Source organism: Grampus griseus (assembly GCF_964374135.1).
Source record: "Grampus griseus genome assembly, chromosome: 3".
NCBI lineage: Eukaryota > Metazoa > Chordata > Mammalia > Artiodactyla > Delphinidae > Grampus > Grampus griseus.
This window is the reverse complement of record NC_139019.1, coordinates 35,921,067-35,933,589: the sequence shown is the minus strand read 5'-3', so window position 1 is coordinate 35,933,589 and position 12,523 is coordinate 35,921,067. Positions and strand designations below refer to the sequence as shown.

General features: G+C 37.3%; 1 protein-coding gene across 5 annotated transcripts in view; it reads right to left on the bottom strand.

The window, feature by feature from the left end:
• Positions 1 to 12,523, bottom strand: part of NNT (nicotinamide nucleotide transhydrogenase) — an 89,143-nt gene that overhangs the window by 16,875 nt on the left and 59,745 nt on the right. For all 5 annotated transcript variants that reach the window (XM_082652273.1, XM_082652271.1, XM_082652275.1 and 2 more), the window contains exons 18-19: positions 8,940 to 9,099; positions 6,711 to 6,792 (exon numbers count right to left, since the gene is read on the bottom strand). In XM_082652273.1, the coding sequence (XP_082508399.1) occupies positions 6,711 to 6,792; positions 8,940 to 9,099 (242 nt within the window). The remainder of the gene's footprint in view (positions 1 to 6,710; positions 6,793 to 8,939; positions 9,100 to 12,523) is intronic.

Sequence of the window (12,523 nt, the reverse complement as noted above, 5' to 3'; positions counted from 1 at the left end):
CGAAAACTTCCCTAACACGGGAAAGGAAACAGCCACCCAACTCCAGGAAGTGCAGAGAGTCCCAGGCAGGATAAACCCAAGGAGAAAGACACCGAGACACATAGAAATGAAATTGACAAAAATTAAAGACAAAGATAAATTATTAAAAGCAACAAGGGAAAAACGACAAATAACATACAAGGGAACTCCCATAAGGTTAACAGCTGATTTCTCAGCAGAAACTCTACAAGCCAGAGGGGAGTGGCATGATATATAAAGTGATGAAAGAGAAGAAACTAAAACCAAGATTACTCTACCCGGCAAAGATCTCACTCAGAGTCAATGGAGAAAATTTAAGCTTTACAGACAAGCAAAAGCTAAGAGAATTCAGCACCACCAAACCAGCTCTACAACAAATGCTAAAGGAACTTCTCTAAGTGGGAAACACAAGAGAAGAAAAGGACCTACAAAAACAAACCCAAAACAATTAAGTAAATGGTCACAGGAACATACATATCGATAATTACCTTAAATGTGAATGGATTAAATGCTCCAACCAAAAGACACAGGTTCGCTGAATGGAAACAAAAACAAGACCCATCTATATGCTGTCTACAAGAGACCCACTTCAGACCCCAGAGACACATACAGACTGAAAGTGAGGGGATGGAAAAAGATATTCCATGCAAATGGAAATCAAAAGAAAGCTGGAATAGCAAGTCTCATATCAGACAAAATAGACTTTAAAATAATGTTACAAAAGACAAGGAAGGACATGACATAATGATCAAGAGATCAATCCAAGAAGAAGATATAACAATTATAAATACATATGCACCCAACATAGGAGCACCTCAATACATAAGGCAAATGCTAACAGCTGTAAAAGAGGAAATCGACAGTAACACAATAATAGTGGGGGATTTTAACACCTCACTTCACCAATGGACAGATCATCCAGACAGAAAATTAATAAGGAAATACAAGCTTTAAATGACAAAATATATCAGATAGATTTAATTGATATTTATAGGACATTCCATCCAAAAACAGCAGATTACACTTTCCTCTTGAGTGCACATGGAACACTCTCCAGTATAGATTACATCTTGGGTCACAAATCAAGCCTTGGTAAATTTAAGAAAATTCAAATCATATCAAGCATCTTTTCCAACCACAATGCTATGAGATTAGAAATCAATTCCAGGGGGAAAAAAACATCACAAACATATTGCAGCTAAACAATACATTACTAAATAACCAAGAGATCACTGAAGAAACCAAAGAGGAAATCAAAAAATACCTAGAGACAAAAAACAACCAAAACACGATGATCCAAAACCTGTGGGATGCAGCAAAAGCAGTTCTAAGAGAGAAGTACACAGCAATACAAGCCTACCTCAAGAATCGAGAAAAATCTCAAATAAACAATCTAACTTTACACATAAAGGAACTAGAGAAAGAAGAACAAACAAAACCCAAGGTTAGTAGAAGGAAAGAAATCATAAAGATCAGAGCAGAAATAAATGAAATAGAAAGAAAGAAAACAATAGCAAAGATCAATAAAACTAAAAGCTGGTTCTCTGAGAATATAAACGAAATTGATAAACCTTTAGCCAGACTCATCAAGAAAAAGAGAGAGAGGACTCAAATCAATAAAATGAGATCAGAAAGAGAAAAACAAATACCGTATGCTAACACAGATACATGGAATCTAAAAAAAAGAAAAAAAAATGGTTCTGAAGAACCTAGGGGCAGGACAGGTATAAAGACGCAGACGTAGAGAACGGACTTGAGGACACGGGGAGAGGGAAGAGTAAGCTGGGACGAAGTGAGAGAGTGGCATGGACATATATACACTACCAAATGTAAAATAGATAGCTAGTGGGAAGCAGCTGCATAGCACAGGGAGATCAGCTCGGTGCTTTGTGACCACCTAGAGGGGTGGGGTAGGGAGGGTGGGAGGGAGACGCAAGAGGGAGGGGATATGGGGATATATGTATATGTATAGCTGATTCACTTTGTTATACAGCAGAAACTAACACACCATTTTAAAGCAATTATACTCCAATAAAGATGTTAAAATACATATTTTGCTCTGAGGGATTACTGGCAATTTTATACCATAGATTGAATATAGAGATGTAAGTGAATACACATGTACTCTTTAGCTTTCCTCTCTTCTACCAAAAGTTTCACTCATTTGACTAATTACACAAATAATCACACCCACCCACCTGTCACCATGTTTTACAAGAAGGCAGGCTCAGTGCAAAGAAACACACCGTATTCTTTCAGAAAACCAGAAGCACTGGCTAACTCCTCACCAAATAGTGCCGGCTGTAACTCTGAAACTCAGATATAATGACCTAGGCTCTTGCTGTTCTTCATCATTTCAACTAGCATCTGAATTGGAAACACAATGAGGTTATAAGCGTCCTCAATTCAGAATATCTTAACACCTATTATCTAAGTTCCCAGCAAATGTAAAACTCCACAGGGTCAGGATTTTTGATCTTTGTATTCACTGATGTATTCTCAGGACCTAGAACAGTGCCTGGCACAAAGTACTATATAATTATTCATACAGTGAATTGTCATTAACATGAACAGTCATGGTTGATAAGAAAGTATTGCAAAGCTGGTAAGAAACTCATAAATAATATCTATTTCTTTATTTAACTACTACACTGGATCTTTTATCTGGCCTAACTTCTACTGTCAGACGCATGTACCTTTATTACTTGATAAATTTGCATGTCCTAGCTCTTCCCGTACCCCAAAACATAACAAAATCCAAGACGGCTGAACTCTTGTTTATTTAGATTACATTTAATCCATGAAAAACAGGAAAATCCAGTTAGATCAACAAAATATTTCATCTTCAACTGTCTCCAAAGAATGGGTTTCCTAGTAAAAATAACATATATTTAAACTTATAGCCAGGTCACACAAGACTGTAAAACACTATTAAACTGCAAATACCACTGGCAGCTAGATGTGTTTAGACAGAGGATGAAAAAGTAAATATTTATTTTTTAAAACCTGCAAAAAAAATGTCATGTTATGAGTAGTATAAAAAGTTTAAAATATCCCCCGGACACTTATCTACTCTTCTCTTTTGCATTCCTACCTTCCTTCTACTCTACTCTTCTTAGCATACTATCACATTAAATGGAATTCATTCACTGATTCATTTGTTGATCAATTTGTTCTCTTTATATCTATAAACTTTTGAGAGTGGGAACTGGGGCTTACACATTCTTGTATTCTCAGTACCTAGTAATAAGTCTCTATCAATAAATTATTAATAGAAAGATAGAGTTGAACATTAACATGAAAGCAATATATAACATCAGTTAGTCGATCAAAGAAGTTGAAAGGTGGTTTCATAAATTTAAAAGCAATAATGCCTTTATACAAAGAAAATCAAGCAGTGATTAACTGCAAAAAGAAAAACATATATACCTCTTTCTAAGAATTATTCCTTGGAAAGATTATCTCAGCTTTACAATGAAAAGCCTATCACATCGATCCAAAGACTGGGAAACAAAGAGAAAAAAATGTCTGTGCTCTTGTATCGTAAGATTTTTGTAATAAAATGCTTTCAGAGATCAAGCATAAATTAGGTGTTCTGGGTGCCCGGGAAGCAACAATATCCTGGCCACTAAAGAACAGCTAAGTCAGTGAACTTCCATGACATTCCGAAATGAGCTCTTGTCATGAAATGTCATGTGCTTCACTAGATAATCTCAACTCTCTGTGAGCATGTTAGGACTATGGCCAGAGTAAAGGAAAACAGGAGTGTCTCTAAATCAACCATGGGCCATGAAGCCAGACAGACTGTATGACAGATGCAATTTTTCTTGGCACCACTTGGGCATAACTAATTGATCGCAATCGTATGTCCACACTGGCACGTTTCCATGCGGAATGTGTGCTAATATGTCACCACATCTGGATGCTGGGCATGCTGGGGTCCGGAGGCACAAAGATCTACTAACAGCAGAGGCCCGGCAGCTGTGCTCAATGAACACCGTGGGAGCTCCACAGAGTGATGAAAGGACTAAATTACCACAAACTGTAAATACAGATTTATTTCATTAAAATACGAGGTAACCGCTGCAGCCATCTCTTGTTCAAACAGACATTTGCCTCTTAAGAAAAAGCTAACATCCATGTATATACACAGTCCTAACTTCATAAAGAAAATCTGCATCTCTCCTATGGAAAGATGACACAAATAAAGCAAAATCAACAAAGTTGCTATATTCCCTTTAAAAAAAAAAAAAAATCCCACACGGACACTAGGAAGGAAAAATATGATAATATACTCTCATCATGTTAGCAAGAATAGTTCTCTTCCATTTAATTCAAATGTGAGATTTACATAACTGATTACAAAGCCCATGTTGAAAATTCAACATATTATAGTCAAATAAAACCCTTGGACATATTAATATATATTTCATCTTTAATATGAAATAGATCAGTATAAATGGCTTACTCTTCCTAACTCACAAGTAGAGATTAGGCTGACCAATAATTTTATTCTGATCCTACATAATAAATTATTAATAAATTTATTATTCATAACTTATTTGAAAAATCGATGACGATTATATGAAACAAAAGCTCTCATGAAAAGCCTGATGCTCTGGCCACAGAATTACTTCAATAAAAAACAAATTATAACTGAGAAACTCTTCATATATGTTTAATTAAATATCTGCTATAAATCTTAAGTCAAATAATTACTTTTCCAATGCAGTGTGACAGAAATCCTCCTCTTAAAACAGCAGTTTATATTATGTCCTCATGGATAAAATTCAAATTTTAATCAGGTCAGAAACTAAAATTTCATTTGTCTTATCCCTTTTTTTTTCAGATGATTTTTTTCCTTCCCTCTTAATTCCTTTCCTTTCACATCCTGCCTTCCGTCAAGCTGCTCAACCTGCACCCACAACCTGGACTGACCAGTGGGTAATAAGAGAGGTATGTCAAATTAATCATTCCCCTCCCTAAGGATAACTAAGACATGAAAGCCATCTTTCTCTGTTTTATTATGATTGCCACTCATCTCCTAAACAGTTATGTGGTGATAGAAGGCATTACTAATACATTAGAATTTTTCACATGTGGATTGAATAAAGAGAAACAATTTCTTTTTAGGAAAATCATGAAAGATTCTGTAACACATCCTTTCCACTTGCAGGTCTGCAAATGCTTTAAGTGGCAAGACTACGACTAAAAGGGAAGCACTGTTTAACACCCTCTATGAAAACAGGAATAAGTTATGAAAATGAGACCTTTTATGTGAAAATTAGAAAACAAAGAGGATGCCTTTTCTCATTTTCTATCTTCAATTCATCTAAGATTTTACCAAACGTGGAAGCTGTCTACATCACAGAAACGATGGTCCTATCATGAAACAGTATCTTGATTCTGTGTATTTGAAAAGCACAGACTCACTATATAGGTCAAGAGCAAGAAAAGGACTGAAGAAGGAAAAAAAAGGGTGAGAAGAAAGGAAGAAATAAAATGTAGCTGACACTAAAATATTTTAGATAACCCTCTGATTTCATCATCTAAGTCTCTTTTACCGCTATTAACAGTTGGGACATTCAAGCTGAAGATTATAGGACTCTGCATCCAGTCTGGCACAGATAGTCTGACTAGTTCTAGGCACACTGTGGCTTATTTTCTTATCATCTGCCTCCAGACAAAAGTGTAAGATTGACAGCTCAAAGGAATTTTTATTAACAGACATTAACTGTTTTGTCAACATACATTAACATCCTGGTGAACAAACTAATTGTATTTAACAAGAGAGTTATCTTGCCGCTCTGACTTACGGTACCGTGTCAGTGAAACTGCTAGGGAATCCGTCTCCCCACGCAACACGAAGCAGCTATGCTCCAGGGACAACTCCAGACGGTCCCTTCTTCGCTGCTTCCTAACAGCGGAGTTCCAGAACGTGGATCCAAAGGTGCGCAGAACAGACGCAAAGTACTGCAAGGGTTCATCACCCCCCACCCCATTTTTACACCCCACAAAACGCTTTATCCAAGGTCATGGGGAATAATCTAGAAATGCAGAGTCCTTGACTTTGCCATTCTGCTTAATATCCGCCCAAGAGCAGAGTCCAGTGCCCAAATGGCAAGTAGCAGGAACAGCTGCCATTCTAATTCACAATTCAAAAAGTGTATGGCTTTATTGATTACCTATTTTATATATAGGAAAAGAAATTTTTCTGCAGTCTTTTCCAGCCTGAGTGTGAGAGCTTTATCAGTCAACTATTAACCAGCCACAGTTTCACCACCGGGTCTCACCCTTCAGAGACCACTCGTTTGGGATGTTTTTCTTCAGTGTAAACAACAGACACCAAAAAGACACAACTTGACGTGATTCAGATGCCTTGCTTGACCTCCTTCCCCAAATCAAACCACAGAGAAACCAGGTTTCTCTTTTTTCCTACTGATAACTATCCTGGAATTTAGTACAATAAAATTTCCTTTTCTAAAATGAGACTATATTTAGGTTCGAGGCTATCAGAGATAGCGACGACTAACAGGTAAGCCTAAGGCTAGAATAGAGTCTTTTACAACTTATAATAGTTTCTCTACCTAGTATTCACAGGTAAAACTCCACTTGAAGAAACAGTCACCGAAAGGAGGGAAAGGAGGTCATCTATTTTCCTTTCCTTTAACACACGAACTGCAAGAACTTACCTGACTTTTTTGCCCTGTTCGGAGAGCATCTTTACCAAATCAGCAATGGGGTACTGAGCTTTGGCTGCACAGAGACCGTAGCCTACAAGGAACATTAAGAACACAGAAGAATGCGGTTTTATTTCAGATTGTATGAACTACAATTTCTCTCTTGATTGAAACATATTTTTATGCCAAAAAGGGCAATCAGTTAACAGGACTAGAGGTGAAAACAAAAAACTTACAATACGGACTTTTAAATATATTGGCCTAAATTTCAAATTCAAATTCTCATGGTCCCTTCTCAGTCTCCTACAGTGTCCGACACTGCTAGGCACTTGCTCCCTACATCACATATCACACATCTCACATACACACTCACACACACACACACACACACACACACACACACACACACACACACACACACACACACACACACACGTGCACAGGCTCTCACTTGCTCTCACATAAACATTTTCAAACTGTCTCCCTACTTGGCTTTGATAACATTACAGTCCCCTGGTGCCCTTCCTGACTTTGTCACTACTCTTCCTCGATTTTCTTGAACAGATCTTCTCCTTCTGTGCCCTCGCCCTTAAATGATGAAGCTCCCCAGGGCTTTAACTTTGCACCTCATTCTCTCTGGAAAATCTCAGCCCATCCCATGGCTTCAACAACCACCTGACGGCTCCCAACTTGTCTCCAGGCTCACTGAGCTCGAGTTCAGCCTGTCCGCTGTCCCAGCTCCACCACCAACTTAACGTCTTCAAATAAGAACTTAAAACCTTCCCCCTCTGCCAAAAAATAAATAAATGAATAAAGTGTTCCGTATTTCTGATGGTCCTACAGGTATGACCGAAAATGTCAGTCATCTCCCTTCCCCTTGAACCCCTGTGCTCTGTCCCTCCTCTCTGTGCAATGAATCTCACATCTGTCCCCACTTTCCTACACTCATTTTTCCAAAGACCAAGTCTCTGCTCAAGGTACTCCCTCTGCCCCCGCCCAGTGCCATCCATCCTCTAGGGCCCCATACAAATCCTCACTTCCTAACAGTCCTTCTTAGGTTTCCCATGGTAGAAAAAGTGTCTATATCATCCAATTCAGCCCTATCATAACCCACCGTGCATTATTTATCTATCTCACTTCTCCACTAGATGGAAAATGCCTAAAGGGAAAAGAGTGCTGTCTCTTACTCTCCCCCTTCACACTCCAGCACAGCGTTTCTCAACAGGTAATGCCAAAGCACTCTGGCTGGGACAAGCCATGCTGCAGGAATGTCCCAGGCTTTACAGAATATTTAGTTTACCTGCTCCCACACACCAGCTGACAGTAGCAGCCCCGTCCTGGAGACAAACCAAAACCCCAAACCCACGTGTTTCAAACGCCCCTAGAAAATGATATTGCCCCCACTTGAGAAGGCTTGCACCTGAATATTCAATCCTGCTAAGGTTTGTTATTTATTTACATCTTAGTATATAACCAACCAGCAAACTACCCACATATCGAATCAATTGACTTTCTTTATAGAAAACTTCTATGATAGCATGATAGAGTTAAAAATCCTAATCTGGAATCAATGTATTGCCTGTAATAAATACAACGGCATTCTGCGATGAGTAAAGAAGTACTGGGCTAAACCTCAGAAAATTGGGAAACTGAGGCCTGAAGAGATTAACTGACTTGGTCCACATATGTCAATTGTCAGAGGCAAAATTAAAAACAGAAGTAAGGTGTTATGACTCCTAGATGAAGTCCTTTCTACTGGGCCTTGTTACCTCATCTTGTTGGAAACCACATGATTCTCAATGATTTTTTAAACATTTACTTTTGGAAAGAAAGATATTAACATTTACCAACCTTTACTGAGCGAGTCTAACAAGTAAGTTAGACACTTTCATATACTAATTTAATGCTGACATAGGCCCAAAATTTACCAATGAGAAAAAAAAATAACCAAGACTCAAAGATGATTTAAACATTTGTACAGAACCACAAAAAGACACAGGTAGAATCCACTACCTCAATTTATAGAATCTCTATGTGATTCCCAAGATATTAACCTAAGCCAAGAATTCTCAGGACTTTCCACTTAGTAATCACAGGGCTGCTTCTAAATTTCCATTAAGTTTTCAAAAGTGAAGACGTTCCACTTTGATTTTTTTCCCTATTACAAGAAATTACTTTAATGTAATCAATTACAACCACTATTACAGGTTGTTTGTTTGCTTTGGGGTTTTGGTTTTTTACCTGGAGTAATAATAATGCTATTAGCTTCTCGAATCATGTCAATTGCATTGTCAAGGTTGATTTCTGTATGCGTGCCAGAAATTTCCATGGGTTTTCCACCAGCTGTTGAAGTGGTACCGTAGCCTCCAAGAATCACATTAGCCAGGGAGCGATTCATTGCCTGGAGAGTGAAATTGTAGCTGTGAGAGCTTAATCCACATAACTTTTGAAAATGGTATGAATCCTGTGTATATGGTATTCAGAATCATTTAAAGAGGCTTATTTGATCACTTAAAACATTTTAACCAAACCAATTTGATCTAGCTTCTGAAAATTATTTCAAAAATTTAAATGATAAGAAGACATCTGGGAAATCACATCATTTTTTTCTATAAAATCAAGTGTACACTGATATCTTTTCAGTCAAAATAAATTTTTAAAAATTTAATGGAAAATTACCAGTCATATTGACATAGATGTGAAAAACTCAGATCTAGTCATTATTATCTGTGTACTGATTGAGCAAGTTCTACCTCCATATTGACATGTATTTCACCAGAGTAAAAGAGAATGACAGCCATAAGAAATTTTACAAGGTGACCCTACAGATCGCAGGTGAATTCTGATACCAGCTGCAAGCTGTCAAAAGGCAACAGGGAGGAATCAAAGGACAGGGATCCCTATCATTTAGAAGTCTGCTGCCCTCTGTCATCAGGAAAAAAGGAAATGTGGGAGTTGATACTGTCTTATTTTCCAAATCAACTACAGCTCCATGAAGCAATAACAGAAGTGACTGGATTCATCATTAGCCTTCTAAAATATTTCACTTCCAAAAAAGGTAAATGAGTTAGTTTATACACTGCTTCGCTAAAATTTACACCCATCTTTTAACTAGAAAAATAATGTCAGGAAAAAGTAAGAGGAAGGCATTTATTGCATGCTCATTTACAATCATCCAACAAAGTACCATACAAACACCACGGCTGGAATATGTGACAATAACGGATCTGGTTTTGAAAACTGTTTGGAGACCTCTAGAGGTGTGGTGGTTAAAAAAAAGACAGGAAGCTAGATGTTTTGAGTAATCAAAAACATTTTAAGGGGCTTCCCTGGTGGCGCAGTGGTTGAGAGTCCGCCTGCCGATGCAGGGGACGTGGGTTCGTGCCCCGATCCGGGAAGATCCCACATGCCACGGAGCGGCTGGGCCCGTAAGCCATGGCCGCTGAGCCTGCGCGTCCGGAGCCTGTGCTCCGCAACGGGAGAGGCCACAACAGTGAGAGGTCCGCGTACCGGAAAAAAAAAAAAAAAAAAAATTTTAAGAATTCAAATCACTGTATGATCAAAGTAGTCATTCTAAATGATCATAGCTGAATGTATCACTTCATAAAGAATTTCAAAAAATTAAATCCTATTTTAAGGGTTGTAATAAACATATCATTGATCCATCAGTTATACTATTTTAAAGCTATATAAGTGTCAACCTATACTTTAAAAAAAAGACAACACTTTATTTTTAAAGAGCAAAAAGCACCTGGAGATTTTCAGTGATAAGGAACACATCAGAGAAAAAAAAACATAACCACTCATCCAAAGATAGGCAAGCCTGCTACCACCTTAGGAGAGAGAATTACATATACTGCAGAAGTGGGACAGAGGCAAAGGCAGGGAAGAAACGAGCAGAGAAGATGAGCAAAGGGCCACACTTGACTTATCATAAGTTTCAAAGATGTGGATCAAAATGTTGTCAGAGTTTTTTAAATTGTTCTTTTGACCTAACCCCATTTACCAGATACAACATTCACATTTCATAAAGCCCAGAGTCTGGTGGATTTGTCTAAGTTTCTTACATATAAAATAAAGTTCAGAATATATTTATGCATATTACTAACAGACAAGAGGGTCAGAGAAAAATTAAAGTGATGCTTTTAATTAAGTTCTTCATCTCAATCCAACGTGGAGTTTTAAATTCTTAACACAACCTCCTATACTTAAATCCAAGGTTGAATGAAAATCCAAATAGCCATACCTGACACTTCCCAAACATTCAACATTTGCTGATTTTGATAAATCTTTTCTAGTTTTAAATCACAGGATTCTGAAACAAAATTACCAGAAATACGTTCTACCAAATTCTTGCCCTTAAAAACTGATTCAAAGGCCAATTTCAGACACTGAGATATTTCTGCAATAGATTACTTTAAAAAAAAAAAAAAGTGAAATGTACAAAGAGGCTTCATCACCTGCATCACACAGTCCTGTATAAAGGGAGAGATGACAGAGGCACAGAACGTAGAAGAGTACGACCACTTTAACTTGGCTTAAAAGGAACCCTCCTTTTCTTCCTATAAAACTGAATGGAGGAGAGGGAGAGAATTTCTGAGGACATTTTATTAATGTGTACCCACTTCTGATGGTATCTTACAAAGAGAAATTAGGAAACCACACAGTAGTTTAACAATCAAAGTCAACTTGTTAAATACATATCCACAATCATATCACCATTAAGCTAATTCCATGTGGTCTCTTAAAAACTAAACTAAATTAATTTTCATCTCTGAATTTACCAACGCAACATCACAGTTCCAACCAATGTTTAGGGTTTAGGGCTTTGTTTTGTTTCCTTCTTTTTTTTTTTTTTTTTTTTGCTTGCTTAAGTGATTAATGAGACTATCCTGTGACCACTGATCCACAGATTGAAGAGTTGCCAACTTCTAAGACAAAGTATTTGCAACACTGTCCAAGACTGTTCCTTTCAAGTTATTAAGTCCTGTAATGAAAATTGTATGCTACATTAAAGAGATCCTTAATTCACATAATTCCAAGCAAACTAAGAAATAAATATGAAAACAAAGGAAAGGTCATAATACAGACAAAGCAATAACAACATGTATACCATTGACTAGCATCTCTCATTTCAATGCTTTGTAGGTGCTAATTTGTTGATTGCAAGGCAAAAAAAAGTTATTTTTGGTTTGGCTTTGATCTACTTCATTCTGTTTTCTTTTCATTTGGAAACAAGCAGCAAAGTGCAAAAATCAGAAAATTTGCTCGGAGAATGCCGCTGCATTTTTGTAAGCCTTCTATATCCCAGGCAATCTGGACACTATCTCAAGTAAATGGACTGCAAAATCATAAAGAGTTTAATGTCTATACGACATCTGGATAGAAAGCAAATCATTCATTTGAGCTGGCTGTTTGACACTGTCAACATTTTTCAGCTTTTATAATACTGGGTGTTGTGTAACCAAGCATTAGGCTCAGAGGATACCCAAAAGAATTCTTTGTCAGAACAAAAATTCAATTTTCGGGATGCTGAGTACACTTAGGGTGCATTCCATTCCCTCTCACATAATAAAACCACTCTGTGCTGGTTTGGACTTGCATGTTTCCTTCAATAAATAATAAAATAATGAAGGTAAACATACTAGTAATATTAATAGATGTTTGATATGTGGTAGTGCTTCTGCTACCATAACCTATCTGGAGAGGATTCCAAAACGTGAAATGAGCTAACAAATAGAATATTCATCTAATGTTCATTTAACAATTATTATATTCATTTGAATGTGCCAGGTGCTAGGGCAGGCTCCATAAACACAAAGGCG